The following is a 22,177-nucleotide window of genomic DNA, read 5'->3' on the forward strand; positions in this document are numbered from 1 at the left end:
TTGGCTCCAAAATCACTGCAGATGGTGACTGCAGCCATGAAATTAAAAGACACTTACTCCTTGGAAGGAAAGTTATGACCAACCTAGACAGCATATTAAAAGGCAGAAACATTACTTTGTCAACAAAGATTCGTCTAGTCAAGGCTATGGTTTTTCCAGTGGTCATGTATGGATGTGAGAGTTGGACTGTGAAGAAAGCTGAGCACCGAAGAATTGATGCTTTTGAACTGCAGTGTTGGAGAAGACTCTTGAGAGTCCCTTGGACTGCAAGGAGATCCAACCAGTCCACTCTAAAGATCAGTCCTGGGTGTTCATTGGAAGGACTGATTTTGAAGCTGGAACTCCAATTCTTTGGCCACCTCATGCGAAGAGTTGACTCACTGGAAAAGACTCTGATGCTGGGAGGGATTAGGGGCAGGAGGAGAAGGGGACGACAGAGGATGAGATGGGTGGATGGCATCAGCGACTCGATGGACATGAGTTTAAGTGAACTCCGGGAGTTGGTGATGGACGGGGAGGGCTGACGTGCTGTGATTCACAGGGTCGCAAAGAGTCGGACACGACTGAGTGACTGAACTGAACTGAACTGAACTGATATGCAGAGTACATCATGAAAAACGCTGGGCTGGAGGAAGCACAAGTTGGAATCAAGATTGCTGGGAGAAATATCAATAACCTCAGATATGCAGATGATACCACCCTTATGGCAGAAAGTGAAGAAGAACTAAAGAGCCTCTTGATGAAAGTGAAAGAGGAGAGTGAATAAGTTGGCTTAAAATTCCACATTTAGAAAACTAAGATCATGGCGTCTGGTCCCATCACTTCATGGGAAATAGATGGGGAAACAGTGGCTGACTTTAGTTTTTTTGGGCTTCAAAATCACTGCAGATGGTGACTGCAGCCATGAAATTAAAAGACATTTACTCCTTGGAAGGAAAGTTATGACCAATCTAGACAGCGTATTAAAAAGCAGAGACATTACTTTGTCAACCAAGGTCCGTCTAGCCAAGGCTATGGTTTTTCCAGTGGTCATGTATGGATGTGAGAGTTGGACTATAAAGAAAGCTGAGTGCCGAAGAATTGATGCTTTTGAACTGTGGTATTGCAGAAGACTCTTGAAAATCCCTTGGACTGCAAGGAGATCCAACCAGTCCATCCTAAATGAGATCAGTCCTGGGTATTCATTGTAAGGACTGATGTTGAAGCTGAAATTCCAATACTTTGGCCACCTGATGCAAAGAGCTGACTCATTTGAAAAGACCCTGATGCTGGGAAAGATGGAGGGCAGGAGAAGAAGGGGAGGACAGAGGATGAGATGATTGGATGGCATCACCGACTCAATGGACATAGGTTTGGGTGGACTCCGGGAATTGGTGATGGACTGGGAGGCCTGGCGTGCTGTGGTTCACGGGGTCGCAAAGAGTCAGACACGACTGAGTGACTGAACTGAATGATACTGTCATTAATACTGAGGCTTCCCTGGTGGCTCAGAGGGTAAAGAATCTGCCTGCAATGCAGGAAACCCAGGTTCGATCCCTGGGTCGGGAAGATCCCCTGTAGTAGGGAGTGGCTACCCACTCCAGTATTCTTGCCTGGGGAGTTCCATGGACAGAGGAGCTTGACAGGCTACAGTCCACGGGATCACAAAGAGTTGGACACAACTGAGCAACTAACACTTTAACTTTTCATAAGTATATATATGGGCTTCTAGACAGGAAATTAGAAAACATGTTTTCCAGGCCAATCTCTACCACGGACTAGCTGGCTCTATGGTCTTCTCTGAGTCATTATCCCCCTTCTGAGTCTCAGATTCCTCATTTATGAAAAAAAGAGGAGGGGGAGGGTGACAGATCATCTCTGATCTCTTAGCTCTGAAGTCTGAGTTTCTATCATTCATTTATGACCATGACCATGATTAACAGCATATACTGAAGAGAAGGCTACTCACTGTCATTTGATGGAATCAAAGAACTCTAGGCATATGCTATGCATTTATAATAGCTTTTTAAAATACGCCTTCCAAATGTACTTTTATCTGATACATTCATAGGCTTATTTTAAAAATAAATGTATTTTTCAATACTGCAAATCCTTTACATCACATTCACAACAAAATTTAACCTAAACCAATTCATTATGATGAATCACATTTAATGTTTCAAATGCTTCATCATGTTATTCAACCTAAAAATCTATATAACAGAGAATGCCTATATAAAATATATTAGGCAGAATTCTAAGATGACTCCCGTGATTGTGCTACCTTACATGGCAAAGGGATTTTGCAAAAGGAAGTAAGGTTACTAGCCAGTTGACCTAAAGATAAGGAGCTTATCTCAGTGGGCCTAACATATCCACATGAACATTTTGAAAGCAGAGTGCCATCTCTGGCTGGTTCCAGAAGAGTCAACCAGGGAGACTTGAAACACAAGAAGGATTCAGTGTTCCTTTGTGTCTCGAAGATGGAGGGGACCATGTGGGAAGGACCTGAGAGTAGCCTTTAGCAGTGCCTAGCTGAAAGGCAAAAAGAAAATGGAGACCTCAGGCCAACACCTGCAGGAGTCTGTTCTCTGCCAGTACTCAGCCCAGCCAACATCCTAACATCAGCCATGTGATGTCCTGGGCAGGAACCCAGCCGGGCCAGACGTGTCCTACAGAACAGTGAACTAGCAAATGGGTACTGTTTTAAGCTGCTAAATGTGTAGTAGTTGTTAATTACAAAATGTAATTATTTAGATCATTTTTTTAATGGGATATGTATAAAAATAACCTGTTGTGACCACAGGAGTAGACCAATGGAAATTATTTGTAAGAACTCAACAGCCATAATAAGGAAAAATATATATTTTAAAACATATGTAAAAATATATACGAATGTGTACTTTGTCATGTCCGTCTCTTTGCAACCCCATGGACCGTAGCCCGCCTGACCCCTCTGTCCCTGGAATTCTCCAGGCAAGATACTGGAGTGGGTAGCCATTCCCTTCTCTAGGGGATCTTCCTGACCTTGGGATTGAACCCTGGTCTCCTGCATTGCAGGCAGATTCTTTGCCCTCTGAGCTACCAGGGAAGCCCCAGTATTAATAACATTATCCTCTGGAGAAGGGAATGGCTTCCCACTCCAGTATTCTTGCCTGGAGAATTCCAGGGACAGAGGGGCCTGGTGTTACAGTCCACTGGGTGGCAAAGATTTGGACATGATTAAGCACGCATTTGTATGTATATATACATTTATACACTGCACAACTGTCGTATACATGTATATGATATGTGTGGGGGGGAGTTAAAAGATGTTTAAAAATACTCAGGTAGAAAACTATAAAACTAAGGTCCAGATTATGTTGCTGTAGAGCTCTTAAACCATTCACTCTAGTGTTGGGTATTTTAAGACAGTGTATTTGGAGAAGGTACCTGTAGGTAAAAATCAAATTCTTGAAGTAAAAAACATCACAAGGAGAAAGCAACACAGGAGATGTCCCTGTTATTCTTCTTCGTGTAGTCTGATGACTCAATTGCTTGGTACCCTCTGAATTCAAAGAAAACCACTTGATTAAATAAACAAACAAAGTTTCAGTTTCCCCTAATAATAGCTGAAAACCAGGAAACCCTTTTCTGGTGACTTGACAACAAAAATCAAAAAGTCCTTTCTGCTGCAGATTTTAAAACTCTTCCAAGCCCCAAAAGGAGGCTCACAGTCAAATGCCTAACAATCTCAGAGTGACTTTCCAAATCCTGTGTCCACAGAACCCATTCCTGCTTCCTCTTATCTGGAAAATCTCACCCCTTTTGGCAGACAGACTTATTTTAGAGTCAGGATTTTCCTGATGTTAATATGGAAAATGATTTATGGAAACAGGTTGAAGACAGATTGGTAGATCCTGAAAAATGACTTTAATTTTTGGTTTTGACCACAAGAGTTAATAAGCCTATTTACATATTTTATTGAAATATTTTGCAAGTATAATTTAGAGAATCCATTTGCATTTCATCTAGAGATTTAAAAAATGCATTAAAACATGAGAATTTCTAAAATTACTGATTTATAGAATTTCAAAAGCTATTATAGGGATCCAGTGTATCTTTGTAATTTTATGTACTCCCTTTCTATAGCAATGAGCAAGTTGAGGTTCAGAGTAGCTACTTTCTCTTTAATAAAAGATTTTTATCTTTAAAAACCAGCAATGATTTCAAATTGCACTTTAGCTGTCTTTTATTAATAACTTCTCTAATTTCTCAAAATTTCAAGTTGCCTCCAGCACTCTGGCTGGCTACTGTTTAGTAACTTCACATTGGTAGATATACCAGGATGTGAAAGAGGCTGGTTTATTTACGCACTTTGCCCAGCAAGACCTCAATATATGGATATTCCTAAGTAGATTACTATACGGTGTATAAAAGCTTGTGCACTCATATTTATGTTTGTTAGGGCTTCTTACTATAATAAACATAATTCAAGTCTCTGAAAGTCTAAGCAAAATAGGGACAAATATCTGACAATTTCTTTTGGGCTAATCCAGGATTTGCATTAACAACTAAAATAAATAGAAATTAATAGAAATTAACCATTGATTTTCAAAATTGTTTCAGAGTTTAACACAAATTCATTCATTTCATCAGCTTTGTCACAACTATTATGAAAGTTAAATATTAATAGCTTCAATACAGTAAGCTACAAGTAGAGGTCACAGTTATGGTAGACATTAGGGCTGTTAAAATATATTCACATTTCTCCCACTTATGAAGTTCAGTGTGGTCATGTGACTTTCTTGGCCAATGAAATGTGAGCAAAACTGGCCCATGTAACTTTAGGGCCAACAGAAGCTTCAAATACAACGATTTGTGAAAAAATGTACACCACGATGAAGAGGGATTTATGTCAATTATGCAATGCTGGTTCAATTTTCAAAAATCAGTTAAGGTAATCCATCATATCAACAGGTTAGAATAAAAATCACATGATATCAATAGGTATTGAAAAAGGATTCAACAAAATCCAGCACCTATTCATCATAAAAAACTCTCAATGATAAACAGTATCTACAAAAAGCTTACAACTAACATCTTACTTAATAGTGATAAACTTGAGCTTTCAAGATCAGATACAAAGCAAGAATTTTCCTTCTTACTACTCCTTTCAGCATCATACTGGAAGTTCTAGCTAATACTGTAAAAGAATAAAAGGAAATAAAAGGTATATAGATAGAGAAGGAAGAAATAAAACTGTTTTTGTTCACAGATGGCATGATTGTCTATGTAGAAAATCTGAAAAGAATTGACATTAAAAACTCCTGGAACTAGTAAGTGACTGTAGCAAGGGTGCCAAATACAAGTTTAATATTTAAGTCAACTGCCTTCCTATATACCAGCAATGAACAAGTGGAATTTGAAATTAAAAATATAATACCATTTACATTAGCATCCAAAAAATGGAATACTTAGGTATAATAGCTAACAAAATATGTACACGATCTATATGAGGAAAACTACAAAACACTGATGGGTAACATCAAAGAACAACTAAATAAATGGAGGGATATTTCATATTCCTGGATAGGAAGACGTAATATTGTTGAAATGTCAGGTCTTCGCAACTCGATCGGCAGACTGAATGCAATCCCAATCAAAATCCTAGCAAGTTATTTTGAGATCCTGACAAACTGACTATAAAGTTTACACGGAGAGGCAAAAGACTCAAAGAATAAAGTTGGAGGACTGACACTATCCAACTTCAAGACTTACTATGGTGTTCCAGTAATGGATCAATAGAACAGAATATACAGCCCCCAAATAGACCCACATAAATATAGTCATCTGATATTCGACAAAGGAGCAAAGGATTCGAATACAATGGGGCAGAGAGAGTCTCTTCAATGATTCAGCCAGAAGTACAACTGGATGTCCACATGCAAAAAAACAAAACTAGACACAGACCTTAAACCCTTTACAAAAATTAACTGAATCACAAGCCTAAATGTAAAATGTGAAACTATAAATCTCCTAGAAGATAACATGGGAGAAAGCCTAGATGACTTTGGGTATGGCGATGACTTTTTAGATACAACAATAGCATGATCCATGAAATAAAGAATTGATAAGTTGGATTTCATTAAAATTAAAAAGTTTTGCCTTGCAAAACACTCTGCCAGGAGAATGAGAAGATAAGCCACAGGCTGAAAGAAATAGTTGCAAAAGACATATCTAATAATAGACTATAGAGAACTCTTAAAACACAACAATAAGAAACCATACAACCTGATTATAAGATGGGCCAAACAGCCTGACATCTCACCAAAGACAAGATACAGATGGCAAATAATCATATGAAAATGTGTTCTAGATCATGTCATCAGGGAAATGCACATTAAAACAACGAGATACCAGGACACACCTACTGTGTGTGTGTTAATTGCTCAGTTGTGTCTGACCCTTTGCAACCCCTTGGACTGTAGCCTGCCAAGCTCCTCTGTCTATGGGATTTTCCAGGCATGAATGTTGGAGTAGGTACCCATTCCCTTCTTCAGAGGATCTTCCTGACCCAAGGATTGAACCTGGATCTCATGCATTGCAGGTGGGTTCTTTACCATCTGAGACACTAGGATTAGAATGGCCAGAATTTAGAACACTGACACCACCAAACGCTGCTGAGGAAATGGAGCAACAGGAACTCTCATTCACTGCAAAATGGAACAGACACTTTGGAAGACAGTTTATGCTTTCTTACAAAACGAAGCGATTACCTCAGAGAATCAGAACACTCAGCTCCCACTTGTTAATGTTGTTAATAATCATTAATCCTGATTTTAGCAAGAAATAAAACAAAGCTTATGACTTTTGCAGTAAGATCATTCTATTTTTTTCCCATAAAAGCGGAGGCTTACCACTTTGGTATTCCTAACACATTGAAGAAATTATAGCTCTCACTCTTACTCTTTTGGGAGTTGTCATTTCTATGGTACCTTCTCGTTCCCACTATCTGATGTTGCTATTATGACAAATGAAATTTATTTAGAAAATTGCTCCCCTTGCTTTTTTTAGCTGACAGGTCTGTCCTTGGTCACACATCAGTCCACTGATATTTTTGTGCCTGTTTCTCTCTGAAGAATGGACATGAAATATCATCAACCTCGTCTTAACTCTCAAGTCAGCTATTCTGAGGCAGCATTTTGTGGTGAGAAGAGCATGCCATTTTAGAATCAGATGATATGTGTTCAAGTTTTTATTTGATCATATGCAAACTTGAGATCAGATTTAGCCTATGTCACAGAATAAATGAAATGCAGTGGTATTTAATGAATAGTGATAAATAAGGATTGGATACTGTAATCTATGTGAAAGCGTTTTGAAAGCTGTAAAATGTTATACAAATCCTTCTTTGAAAAATGACTGGAATAATGTGAAATTATTCTAAACTTAAAGAAAATATATATAAGTAAGTGGAGTCCTGCCATAGGAAGGAGAGCCTGCTGGCCAAACTGGATTTAGGAGTTGCTTTCTGGACGGGGGAGCCTGGTGGGCTGCCGTCTATGGGGTCACACAGAGTCGGACACGACTGAAGTGACTTAGCAGTAGCAGTTCTCCATGCAAACCCACTGTTTTCAAATGATACCAAGGCAGTTGCCATTAAGTTGAGAACAAAAGAAGTGGGCAGGGCACAGAGGCTGGAAACTATAACAGGATCTTGAGGCTAAAATCTTTGTCCAATGAGGTGTTTGGTTAGAGTCACTTACACTTGAAACTGACTGGAATCAAACAGCCTTCTGAATTTCTGAAGGATCTGTATAGAAAAAAATAATAACCAGTCCATTTATAATACAAAAGGTAACTACTTTTTTTCCTAATCTGTACTAGAGACAAGTGGGCTATGAAGTGGGCTATACCTTCTCTCTAATGCAAACCTTTGTGGCCATAAAGAATAAAGGACAAAGAAACACTTTCTGAAAACAGAAACCAGGGTCCCAGATATGTAAACCAAGAAATGTATTCTACTTTCAATCTTGACTATTCCCTCCAAATGGGATTTGAAAATTCCTGTGGATGACTGACTGATTGCTTTGTGTTTCTTATTCTCTCCTTTAGAAATGAAAATGTTTACTTTGGCTATCCTGTTGCTACCATTTAAACAGGATGTACTGGAGGCAGATAATATGTCTTACAGTTTACAGGTCACTATAACATGAAAAGCCATATGTGTTTATGAGGGAGAGGACTATACATCACTCAAAGATCCTAGACTTCAACCTTCAGGTAAGTGGATTACAGTTTAAGGTTGTCTTTCTTAGAGATTATCTATGTTCTATATGTAAAATTAGAATGTCCACAGATATCTGGTGGCTCACTCTGCTGGAAAAGTTAAAAGCCATACACTTCACCTTAGGTTTCTTCCATAGATTCTTTTACCATTCCTGTCTGTTTATCTTATTGAACAAAGAGGGAAATTACCAAATAACAAGCTAGTATTTTAAAAAACGACCCAGAGGGAGGGTATGGGGAGGGAAGAGGGAGGAGGGTTCAGGATGGGGAGCACGGGTATACCTGTGGCGGATTCATTTCGATGTTTGGCAAAACTAATACAATATTGTAAAGTTTAAAAATAAAATAAAATTTAAAAAAATAGGTAATTAGGCTGAGCTTAATAGTTTTTGTCCCCCACTGGTAATCATATCACTAGGTGGATATTTGTTAGTGTTTTGGGCTCACCAGCATTTGAACCTTCTTCCTGTGTTTGAGAAGCAACCCATCCTTTAACTGTAGAAGCTAATACTTTCACCTGTCATTTTCTCAACCTGCCTGTCAATGAGGACATGAGCAAATGGCCAAGGTTCTGCTGATCAGACATCATTGCTCCAGACTTACTGAATTTGGAGAGGAAGAACCAAAAAACTTAGTTTTACCGAATCACTGGGCTACTACAGGGCTTTGGAAGGTAGGGGAGCTAAACTGTAGGTAAGAACCAGATTGTGAAAGATTTTGAATGTCAGGCTAAAGGTTTTATTTAGTAGGAGATAGGAATCTACTAAAGTTTTTGTAGAAGGAGTAATGCAAGATTAAGATGATGCTTAAGACAATTGATCTGGGAACAATGAAGTTAGATTTGAGTGGGGAGATCAAGAAATGGAAGAGAGCAGGTTGGGAGATTCAGATGATTTCAAAGATGGACCAATACAGTCCTAAACTATCAAGGTAACAATGAAAATGGGGAGGAAGAAAAGACTGAGGAGCGCTGAGAAGGCAGCATCTCCTTTGTAGAAGGTGCCAGCTGGTGGCACACAGTTAAGCTACGCGTGGGCAACGTTGGCTCAATTATTGTTTAAATGTTTTCACTTAGGCACCAACATTTTAAAATGTAAAGGATTTAAGTAAACTGTCAGATTTATAGCTTCTCTTTGGGAAGAGAAGAATAAATTGCCAACACTGGGCTGATATTCAACTTGGCATCAATTAGCTAGAACTGAGTATTCACCATTCGTTTTTGGATGGATAAGCTTTCTCCAGCTTTTCAGAGTCCCTGCATTTTCCCTTTTGTATAGTATCTGGCCTACTTCACTGATGTATGTTACCTTCCTGGCCTTTGACTTACAGGAATAAGAAGAGAACAAGTGATCACTGGAAGAGCTAAAATAAATGTCCCTTTCATTTTAGTCTAATTAGGCATAATCTAAACCTTAAATGATTCTTCAAAACTAGAACTGATATAATCACTTTTGTGTTAGCTTTTTCAACTGGTCAAATAGTATTATACATACTATAGATATATATATATGTCACCTTGATATGTGTGTGTGTGTGTGTGTGTGTGTGTGTGTGTGTATAGCATTAGGTAAATCCCTTCCTCCCCAAATAAACATCATTGCCATATCTGAAAGATTATACGGAATGATCTTAGATCAATAATATGGCCTATGAAGACCAGCAGAGAGCACTTGACCATCGTTCTTGGCAGCACTGGGAAGCTGCCACTACGACTTTCTCGTGGGTTTCTTTTATAAGTCATTACACACAACATGTCTCAAGAGGGAAGCTTGTCCCCATTTTCTAGCTTTGAATTTAGTGAACCTGCTCAAGGATCATAGCAAATTGAGGTTTAACTTCACTTTTGTATTAAATTTAAACTACTTTAAGGGTATTATTTGGACACTTGGCAGTGAAAGATTTTTAATTTTTGATTAAAATGCAATATTGATAAGCATTGTGAGGGCACTGTTCTTTGATTTACCTTTTTAAATTCCAAAGTCTTTTGCCTCACTTTAGTCCATGGGGTCACAAAGAGTCAGACACAACTTAGTGTGACCTTAGTCAGACACAACTCAGTAACAATAAGCCAAAACATAAATCTAATATAAAAACTGTGCTATTGTTGAATATGATGTGGACTCATGTAAGAAGTGATTTACTATATAGAACCAATCACAATCTAGGGGACATTATATGTATAGTATCCTCTAAGAAAAGATATGTATTAGGACTGGTACTGTCTATTCATGTCCTGTCCTCAACACTGGCATTGTGAAAATACACAAAAGCTATGAACAGTGAATTTTAATAAGTCTAAATCACACATCATAATTTTAAAACAGTGTAAATATAGTGGCTAGCAGTCAGTTACACTGATATTCAGCTTGAAAAGAATGGTAAAACTATATACTGTTGTTATTAATAGTGGAATACCTACAGTGCTAGACATGATGTTTGTATTTAGGAGGATTATATTTAAGTGTATGAATAATTTTTTGTTCCAATGGAGCTTGAGTAAAGTGCTAAGCTCCATTTTAATCAAATGGGACTGCTTATTAAGAATTAAGTACACAGGGAACTATATTCAACATCCTGTGATTAAACCATAATAGAAAAGAATATTAAAGAGAATGTATATATGTATAACTGAATCACTTTGCTGTACAGCAGAAATTAACACAACACTGTAAATCAACTATACTTTAATAAAAAATAAAATTAAAAAATAAATATATCACTTAAGGATTAGAATAAGATAATGTCTTTTACCGATTGTACAGCCTCTTTAAGAGTGGAGGATAATTAAACAGGTCTTCTGAATACAGTCTATTTAGTTCCTTTTATATTAATTCCTCATAGCTTCTCTGTCACATGCAAAGACACTTTCCTCAGTTCTTCTGGTGATTTTTAAACTATTCTTATTTCTTGGATGGTTTTCCTGTAACTTAACTTTCAAAACAGTGGCATGTAAAATAAATTTAATAAATTAATTTATTCTGTTAAATAATATTAAGTTGATAGGATCTCTCCTTCTGTAGGATTGCCAAATCAAATTTTAAACAAAGAAGGAAGAAGGCCACAAAATCAAGCAAATCAAATTCGTCACATACTATATGTATGTAATTGAACAAAAATCACTAGCCCAGAAACAAGTAACTTTAAGATATCTTGAAAAACCAGATCTAAAAATATTAGGATATATGCCATTTCCCTACATTACATGACCATAACCATTGCCCCTGGATCTACGGGTGGGAGACTTGCTTCTCCTACATGGAATGGTAACCATTTCAATGGTTTCTTCTTTCTCATAATTATTGTAATGTTTAAAAATTCTACAAACAGTAATATCCTATATTGGAGTGGTAGACTCAATGTTGGGGCCAAGGGGCTTACATAATGATGCTAATACTTAACTCAGAGAGTTCAAGGATAAATAAACATAATTTAGAAATAGTTAAATAACAAGTAGATGCTATTGTATTACTTTTATTTAAAATAAAACTATTCAGAGATTTGGAGAATAGTTATCTGGAATATATCCAGGGACAAAGAAGCAAAAAAAAAAAGAAAAGAAAAGAAAAAAGGAAAGCATACAAAAAAAGTAGTTACAAAGACCAGTTGACAATCTTATTTTATTTTGCTTATACTAATGACCCTTTCCTCCTCACTCAAGTCAGCCCTATTGAGATTTATAATCTGTGGCTAAGTTCCTTAAATATTCAGTCTCAGTTTTCACATGTATAAATTGATAATAATAATAAGTTCCTTGAAGAATTATCATGAAATCAAAGGAATGTGGCAAAGGAGAAGGTGCTCAATAAATGGTAACCACCATAATTGTTGTACTTGATTTTCAAAATATAGCACGTTGCAAGGAAATGCAGTAAAATAATGAAGAAACAATACACAGAATAGTTGGGATTATAAACTTCAGAGCCAGATTATGGGTTTTGATCCCAGCTCCACTTACTGGCTGTGGACTCTGGGCAAACTGCTCTCAAAGGTATGTAAGAGGCACTGAGAGCTATCACTGACACCTGAACCGACGTTTAACCCTCATTTCTCAGGATACCCTTTCTGTGAGTCCTCAGTTAGGCTTTCTTATCATCTTCTTATTGCACTCTGTACTTCACCTTCCTAAGCCCTGTCACAGTTTTAATTACATAGCTATTTCCTATTAATATCTCTCTCCATTAGACTGTGAGTTCTAAGAAGATAGGAAGCATATTCAGCTAATTAAGGACTACCACAGTGACTAACACATCTCAGAGCCTCAGGAAATATTTCTGAATGAATGAATGAGTAAATAGAATATAGTCTCTCCCTAAACATCTCAGCACTTCTTGTGTAAAATAATGCCTGGATGTGCTGTCCAAGAGAGAAATGAGAATATGGAATTGGAAGGCAGAGTACATTTGAGATTACTTAGCTGTTGCACTATTTCTGAAAAGACCAAAAAAAAAAAAAGAAGAGACTAGCTTTAAAATCAGACTGACTACTGAACTGATCAACTGAAAGAAGTGAAAATGTTAGTCACTCAGTCATATCTGACTCTTTGTGATCCCAAGGACTGTAGCCTGCCAGGCTCCTCTGCCCATGGAATTCTCCAGGTAATAATACAAGAGTGGGTAGCCATTCCCTTCTCCAGGGGATCTTTCCAACCCAGGGATGATTACTTTAGTTAAATCACACTGGCTGGTAGACCACTGCTCTCTTTTGAAAATCATCTGTTGTGATGGATTTTCTTTATAAATTAGTTTGGTTTCACAGTTATGACTATAATAACTTGGTCCTGAGTAAGCTTATGAGAGTATGTTATCCACATGAATTTTATGTGTCCTGTTGGGGTGTCTCAAGAGAAAAAAATTGCAGAGAAGCACCACTCCAGGCCAGTGATTTCTAACTTTTATAACTCTTCAGGGCATATTGAAAAACCCTCAACAATCTCAGCACTTTCAAGAGTGGAGTATAGCAGAATCAAAGAAGAAAGTTAGGATTTCTTCTCTTGGCGGTAAAATGACTATAACCCAGTGGAAAGACCTCTAATTTATGGGGAGTGCCTCCTCTCTGGTTACTTGTACAGAACTATATGTTTCATTTTAAAAATGCTGGCTTCCTTATGGAACATTTTGTCTTGGCAACTCAAGAAACCATATTATAGGACAGAAATCTATTCCAATTTCCCATGTGTAGATGTAGGAATTTCCTTTGGGATTAGTCTGTAAGAGTCAAGGTTAAGTCAATGTACTTAAAATTTAGAAAAATTTTCATTTACGTAAGTTTATTTTTTGTCTCAAAAAGGCTTTAGGATGGTATTTTGTTAATCCAATAATTGTAGCTACTACTTAAGAATGATGATAGCTTACCTGAAGCAAAGTCAAGACTGAAGACTTGGTGTAAAAATTCAAATTGAGAAATGAGTTTATAACAATGTGTCTTATTTAAATATGTATCTTTACATACACCTAGATTTGAGTTCTAGTTTCAACACTTACTAGGTATGTGATTGTGGCCAAGTGTATGCAAATAATAAACTCGTATAGCTTAATTTGGGTAAACAGGTTGTGTGATTGACTGGGCTTATATGCTGACTATTACCTACTATCTGGGTAACCTTGGGTAAGTTTCTGAATCTCTCTGCCTAGGTTTCCTCATTTGTTAACTGGGGATTATAAAAGCTCTGTCTCATAAGACTGCTGTGGGCCTAAAAGAGTACGTGAATGTCAGGTTTCTAGAATAGTGCCTGGCTAGTAACAAATACTGAAAGTTTTAGCTACAATTATGATCATTCCTTTTACCCAATTTGATTTTCTAATTTCTTGACTTGTTTATATCTCCTGAAATGTTAATCATTTAATAACAGAAAACAAGTAAAACATAAATGTACAAGAACAGTAAAAGATTAGTATGAAAATTAAAAGTTACATTTATATAGAGACGTAGTACCATACCATTAAACCTGTATTAATCTAATGAAAACTGATACTGCAACAATAAGCTAGAAGAAACCTAGACAGCAATAATAGCAAGTTGTTCTGAAAAACACTTTTCAGATGTATTTTTAATCACCATTTTCCACCTCCTGTCCTCCACTGGGAAAAATGGAAAATAATTATTTCTACCTGTTCTCAGAGCAGGTAATTTCTTTCAAATTAGGGCTCACTGCAGATTTACAAATACGAAGTCATTGATTGTCACAGAATAAAAGCAAAGTAAATCCTAAAATAGAGGTAATATGATGATGATAACAGATCTACCCTGATATATGTGCAAAGATGGACAGTTTACAACTAGCTTATTAATAAATTGATAAACAGCATTTCAAATGTTGGGACACTATTATTTAGCAGCCAATTCTTACTTTGATTTACAAATTATGTTTCTAGTATTAGTTGTTAAATCTTATAGGAACGTTTTTCACAAAGAAAACCTATGTTGTGTTATTGAAAACTTCATGAAGGACTTCACATCACTTGGTGAAAAGTTTAAAAGTTGAGTCCCCTTCAGCTGTTTTTCTCATTAGCTCAATTAAAATGGCATCACTCAAACACCAGAGATTGACAACCAATGGTCATAGTATTGTGCCTGCCAACAAAGTTCAAGGGCCCACAGCACAAACCAGCCTTTTGTACCGTCAACTTTGACCCGTCCATTATATTACCCCCTTTCCTCATTCGGATCGTGTTTCAAAGCTCTGCTACTGCTTTTTCCTTTACTTTTTGATTATTTCTGTCCTTGAAATCAAATGCTAATACCAAGACGGCGGGAGGAAACGGAAACAAGACCAAGTGGGGTGCACCCAGTAGCGCCACCCTGCCACCCACCCCATCCTCATCCAACTCTCAGGCACTGTTGAAGTCAACTTCACTAGGAAAACCAAGTCAGCGCCTGTGGAGCTCTCCAAACCACCAATCAACAGAACTTCTCGGCCAGCCGGCGCTCTGGGGGTCTCTGGCCCCAGTCACAGACCGAGAGGAGAGGGTAGGAACACTGCTACCTGGAGTTCTCCAAACCCTGCCAACCCTCCAACCACCGACTTCTCCAGACGGGAGATGTACAGGCTGAAACCCCAACTACAGCCTCACCTTCTTCCTCCAGGGAGTTCATACAGGGAAAGTAGCCGGCCAGTGCCTCGAAGGAGGCGGAGAGGCTGCTCCGGCTCTGCGAGCGCTGCATGGAGCGCCCCGCGGCGCCGGCGCCCCCTAAGCCCTGCCGGCCCATCTTGGACGAAGACCCGCTCTTCCCGCGGTACAAGATACGAGGCGTCTTGGCGGCTGGGGCGCGGCGACCGCAGGGCTTCTAGGGCCGCGATGGTGCCGCGGGACCCCAGGGAACTGACCCCTGCCTCCCTGACCTGGTCTGGACCAGACGTGGCTTTCTTGGCTACCGAGGGTCTCCACTCTTTGGGGAGGCGGGGGTCGGGTAAAAGGAAGGGATCCAGGCAGTGGCGAGCGGGGACGCGGTTGCTCGATGGGAAAGTCCGAAGTCTCGCCAGGAGGGAGCTGAGGTTCCCGGAGGCTGTGGCTGCGAGTCAGTCTTGGCGCCCTCCCCTCTCCGGGAGATGCTGCTGATGCTGAGGTCCCCGCCAATCAGCAGCCGGAGGGGGAGGCAGCGGCGGCGGCGGCGGCTGCAGCACCTCGGAGGGCTGGCGGCTTGGAGCGCGCACCTCAGGTTCAGGACAACTGCGACCTCCAGTAGCTCCAGCTGTTTCCGCTTCTCTCCCCCCTCCCCGCCCCCAACCGCGTGATGAAGGCCAGAGAAGGGTCGTTAATTAAAACAATAGGTTAGGCATCGCAGATGGGTATTATCTCAAATTTTTGGTAGTCATTTTCCCTCTCCTCGGTCTCACTTAAAATTTATTAACGCTCCTAAAGAATAGACAGGGAATACTGAAATTTTCTCCAAATCATAAAACAAAGGCTCCCCAATTTTCAACAGGTTCCATAAAAGCCTACAATTAGCTTTCTCCTTTATCTGCTTTATTAAAAAGATAAAAAGTCAACAGAAGGTAAAAAAGGTTTTTAAAAAAAATCAAAAGCCTGAAAAAGCATCAACACAAAAAAATGGACTGTGATGTTTACCAATTTTGCTTTAATTTTAAGAATTTTTAATGCTTTTCCCCCCCAAATTAATGTGTTACCTATTGTTGCTAAGAATGATAATGAGCACTGTTAGGCTTTCAAAGGTAACATCCTCTTAACATAAACCTGGAAGCAACACAGACATACAGAAACACAACAGTTTGTAAGTGAAATAACATCCCATTCTGCAAATTGCAGATCTCTATTCCAGAACATAGAGCAACCGTGATTCCATTTTGCTGCTGCTGCTGCTGCTAAGTCACTTCAGTTGTGTCTGACTCTGTGCAACCCCACAGACGGCAGCCCACCAGGCTCCCCTTTCCCCGGGATTCTCCAGGCAAGAATACTGGAGTGGGTTGCCATTTCCTTCTCCAAAGCATGAAAGGGAAAAGTGAAAGTGAAGTCACTCAGTGGGAGAAGGCAAAAGACTGTCCTCCTTTTTGTAACCTTAGACAAGCCCCTTGACCTCTCAGTTTCCCCATCTAGGCAGGTGGGAAGTCAGGGAACAATGGTGATTCCAGACCTAACCATGTCACAGCTTGATTGCTGGCTGTGTGTTTTAGGGGATTTCAAAAGTGTTTGTAAAATGTAAATTATGCAATCTAAAATGGTTCTTTCATACCATAAGTATTTCCTGATTACTACATATGTACAAGTTCTTTGCTTGATATACTGGGAAATACAAGTAAAGTCACTCAGTCATGTCTGACTCTTTGCGACCCCATGGGCTGTAGCCTACCAGGCTCCTCTGTCCATGGGATTTTCTAGGCAATAGTCCTGGAGTGGATAGCCATTTCCTTCTCCAGGGGATCTTCCCAACCCAGGGATCGAACCTGGGTCTCCCGCATTGTAGACAGACGCTTTACAGTCTGAGCCGCCAGGTAAATACAAACACTCATTCAATTCATAGTAATTGAGCTCCTAGTGTATGTCAGGTACCTTTGTAAATACTGAGGGCATATGGTGACCCAAGCAGATAGAAATCCTTGCTCTCATAGAGCTTATAATCGCGTAGGGGGGAAAAGACGCACACACACAAATCAGTAAATTATATAGTGTTTATATAAGGGGTATAGGACAGCAATTCAAACAATAGTTGTCTGGGTGGATATCATTGACAAAGTGACATCTGAATAGAGGTATAAAGAAGCTGAGAAAGTAAGCCATTTGTATATGCAAGAGAGAGGGTTAGTTTGAGGCAAAGAGAGCCTCCAGGACAAGCTCCCTAAGATATGATGTCCTCATGTGTCCACAGAATAGCAAAGAGGCCAGGGTGGCTGGAGTGGAGTGAGTAGGAAGGAATGGAGGTCAGAGAGATGAGACAGAGAAGGGACAGGTTACACAGGGGTATGCGAACAACTTTGGCTATAGCACATCACAATTTAGACAGTACAAAACAATGCACTCATATAAGAACCCTCTCAAACCTTTCTAAGAATTAGGAAGCTTCCAGGACAACTAAGAGTGCTATCACATGACAACTTTTTGTTGCTTAGACTTAGGATCGGGCTTCCCTGGTGGCTCAGACGGTAAAGAACCCACCTGCAATGCGGGAGACCTGGGTCAGTCCCTGGGTTGGGAAGATCCTCTGGAGGAGGGCATGGCAACCCACTCCAGCATTCTTGCCTGGAGAATCCCCGTGGACAGAAGAGCTCAGTGAGCTACAGTCCATAGGGTCGCAGAGTCAGAACGACTGAGCAACTAAGCACAGCACACAGACTTAGGATCATCCAGGTTTCTTGCTTCTGTTTTTCTGATGGACTTTTTTTGTCCTTCCTGCTACTCTCTTAGTTCAATTTCCTATTCATTATTCACCTTCCTAAAATACCAGTGTTTCAACAGAACACTGATAGAACTAGGAACTCTATGAGTATTTTCTCACACCATATTGCTTTTATTCAGAGATAGAAATGTTTTTAATAAATGAAATTTTCATTAGAAGAATAAAGAGAGTCATAGCATTTTGAAAACTGAAAGGACTATTGGAAGTCATCTAATGTGTTTTTTAAAACTGGGGGTCACAAATTTTTGGTGAATCACAAAAATAACTTACTATTAGAATGAGCCCCATTCTAAAAAATAAAATCAGAGCGCAGTAACTAATACAATGCAGTTTTTGTAACAACAGGAGTATTAGGTCATGAATATGTGTGCATTTCTGTGTGTTTGTGTGTTTACATGTGTGTACTAAGTTGTGATCAAGAGAAATGTTTCAAGGAAGAGGGACTTAGTAGGAAAATCCCAGGAAAATAAATTGGCCAAGGGTGGAAAAGCTTTATTTTGGTATCCAGGACATCATAATGAGAGTTGAAAGTCATTTAGGAAGGGGGTTATCTTGGGTTCCTACCAATGACACCATAGTGATAGGAAATCTAAGACCTGGATCAGTGGTCACACCAGAGTTGCTTGGGTCCTGCCTTCTCTACATTAATAACCTGGCTCTATGCTCCAAGATGCTGAAGCTGAAGCTCCAATATTTAGGCCACCTGATGCAAAGAGCTGACTCATTGGAACAGACCCTGATGCTAGGAAAGATAGAAAGTAGGAGGAGAAGGGGACCACAGAGGAAGAGATGGCTGGATGGAATCACCAACTTGATGCACATGAGTCTGAGGAAACTCCGGAAGATAGTGAAGGATGGGAAAGCCTGGTGTAACAGTCCATGGGGTTGCAAAGAGTCAGACAAGACTGAGCGACTGAACAACGAATGGGCCAAGAAGAGTTTAGTCTGGAATAGCCCAGATGCATCTGTTTTTCCATGAGCATCACTTCTCTCTTGCAGATTCAGAACAAAGTTGTCCTGGGAAGCTTTTTGGTAATTTTTCCTATAGTTGGGATTTGAGAGATATAAGTAAGTCATAGAAGACTGACACAAGGAGAAACAGGAAGTATAAAGAAGAAAGAAGGAAAGCACCTTATTTCAGGGAAGGAAGCATCAAGGAGAAAGAAGACCATCGGCACACAAGTATCAGAGAGAGACAATAACGGCCAGGGACCTCTAGTCTTGAATGATAACATGTGGAATATATGGAACTTATTGAGAACATTCACAATTCCGCTTTTCTGGTCCTATGCTTAAATGTTTCCGTATATAATAAATATATAAATAATATTTCTGGTTTATATGTTTTTAAAAGTTGATTTACTATTCCTTATTCCATTCTGATAATATGTACTACCAACATACCAAAGGAATTTAAAATTTACATAAAAAGTACACTATTGATAAAAGATTGGAAATGTCATTTCCTCCAGAAAGGACATTCAAATGGCTTTGGATGTAGTTTTCAAATGATGGGCTACTATATTGTTTCATTATGTAAACTAAACCTAATTTCAGAATCATAATCTCGGAGAAGGCAATGGCACCCCACTCCAGTACTCTTGCTTGGGAAATCCCATGGATGGAGGAGCCTGGTGGGCTGCAGTCCATGGGGTTGCTAGGAGTTGGATACGACTGAGCAACTTCACTTTCACTTTTCACTTTCCTGCATTGGAGAAGGGAATGGCAACCCACTCCAGTGTTCTTGCCTGGAGAATCCCAGGGACGGGGGAGCCTGGTGGGCTGCCGTCTGTGGGGTCGCACACAGTCGGACACGACTGAAGTGACTTAGCATACTTATCACTTTCTTACTCATCCAAAGATAATCAGAGAAAAAGTGAGTCACAAATTTATATACTAATCACTTTCTAAAAGCAAATTCTGGCCTTGAAAAAAATACCACCAATATATATGAAAATTATATTTTTGAAGAAAAGATATATAGATTGATACAGCTTGCATGTGATATCATAACATTCTATTTGATGAATATGAAACATCACACCAATTATGCCATTTAATTCTTACATTAATCCAGAGTGTCATTATTTCTTTATAGATGAGTTAATGCTCAATAATATTGAGGTTCAATGCCCTATATACTGTATCACAGGTGTCTCACATATACATAAACACAGATGAAACATATGAAACAGAGATGATAGATACAATATGAACTATGTAGTAAATTATTTGGTTCAAAATAAATACTTAAAAATATATTTAAAACTATAATGTTTCTTCTAACAATATACTAATATTAAATCCATATTTGCTCTTTTAATCAAAACATTAATATCACATAGCCATATCAACCCTGAATATTCATTAAAAGAACCGTTGCTGAAATGGGAGCTCCAATACTTTGGTTACCTGATGCAAAGAGCCAACTCAATGGAAAAGACCCCGATGCTCGGAAAGACTGAAGGCAACAAAAAAGGGCAGCAGAGAATGAAATGGTTGTATAGTGTCACCAACTCAATGGACATGAATTTGAGCAAACTCCAGGAGATAGTGGAGGACAGAGGACCCTGGTGTGCTACACTGCATGGGGTTGCAAAGAGTTGGACACCACTTAGCTACGAAGACAATAACAACAACATATGTATTTCCACTCAATTCTAACGGGACCAGAAAGTTACATGTCATTTATTTTATATATTTATTATTGTATACATTTATTATATGTATCATTTTTTATAATAGTTTCTCCAAAAAAAAAATCACCAAAATTTTAAAGAGTGTTAAATTAGCTTATTCCTGAAATAGAAGCTTGGTCACTGAAGTGAATGCATAAAGAGGTTATTATGCGAAGTAGTTACATAGTGTCTAGACCAAGGATTAGTTCAACTGGGAACACAGTTGTGCCTTTGGCAGCCTTGCTCTTTTCTATGCTAGAAATGATGTAGGCAATGATGATGAGAATGCAAACTACTAATAAAGGATAGGAAAGAGCAAGTAAGTCATTCTGGAAAGTAGGGAAAAAAACAAGTACTAAGGCCCAGAAATGCATATGCTAAAAAGACACAGAAATAGAATTCTTATTGTTGCTCCGTCACTATTTGGTGTATTCAGTCATCCCAGGAACTGCTGGTTGTTAAAAGAGATAGGAATTACTCAGAATAGGTATAAAGCCACATTGCAGACTGAACTAACCTATTTCTTCTTGATACACCTTTGCTCTTGATAATATAGGACTTCATCTCTACCTCAGTCTTCACGATAGATTTCAATTACCTTTGCCAATGTGGACCATTCCTCTCTGTGACCGCAAAGAATCCTATACCAAATAGGAATATTTGTGCATATATTTTGGTTTGTTTTATTCAAAACTAACTCTCAAAATATTTGCAAACAATGTGACCGACAAGGGATTAATCTCCAAAATATACAAACAGCTCATGCACTTCCAGTATCAAGAAAACAAACAATCCAATAAAAAAAATAGGCAGAAGATCTAAGTAGACATTTCTCCAAACAAGACATACAGATGGCCAAAAAGCACATGAAAAGATGTTCAACATCACTAAGTATTAGAGAAATGCAAATCAGAACTACAGTGAGGCATCACCTCATACCGGTCAGAACGCTGCTGCTGCTGCTGCTGCTGCTGCTTAGTAGCTTCAGTTGTGCCCAACTCTGTGCGACCCTATGGACAGCAGCCCACCAGGCCCCTCTGTCCACGGGATTCTTTAGGCAAGAATACTGGAGTGGGCTGCCATTTTCTTCTCCAACTAGTCAGAATGGCCATCATCAAAAAGTCTACAAACAACAAATGCCGGAGAGGGTGTGGAGAGAAGGGAACCCAATGACACTATTGAAGAGAACGCGAATCAGTGCAGCCACTATGGAGAATACAGAGGTTCCTTAAAAAACTAACATGTGAACCATCAATCCTACTCTTGGGCATGTATTTGGAGAAAACCATAATTCAAAAAGATACGTGTACCTCAGTGTCCACTGCAGCACTGTTTACAATAACCAAGACATGGAAACAACCTGAATGTCCATTGACGGAGAATGGGTAGTAGTATATACA

The 22,177-nt window shown here is 39.0% G+C and overlaps 1 protein-coding gene across 31 annotated transcripts in view; it reads right to left on the reverse strand.

Moving 5' to 3' along the window:
- The window catches only part of RIMS2 (regulating synaptic membrane exocytosis 2), a 609,863-nt gene that overhangs the window by 15,171 nt on the left and 572,515 nt on the right, over positions 1–22,177 (reverse strand). The window contains exon 1 of one of the 31 annotated variants that reach the window (XM_070802819.1): positions 15,321–15,839. The exons of the other annotated variants lie outside the window; for them this stretch is intronic. Within the exon in view, the coding sequence (XP_070658920.1) occupies positions 15,321–15,456 (136 nt within the window). The 5' untranslated portion in view covers positions 15,457–15,839. Of the gene's footprint in view, positions 1–15,320; positions 15,840–22,177 lie in introns of those variants that run through there. 31 annotated transcript variants of the gene reach the window in all.

This window comes from Bos indicus, chromosome 14, assembly GCF_029378745.1.
Source record: "Bos indicus isolate NIAB-ARS_2022 breed Sahiwal x Tharparkar chromosome 14, NIAB-ARS_B.indTharparkar_mat_pri_1.0, whole genome shotgun sequence".
NCBI classification, from domain to species: Eukaryota; Metazoa; Chordata; class Mammalia; order Artiodactyla; family Bovidae; genus Bos; species Bos indicus.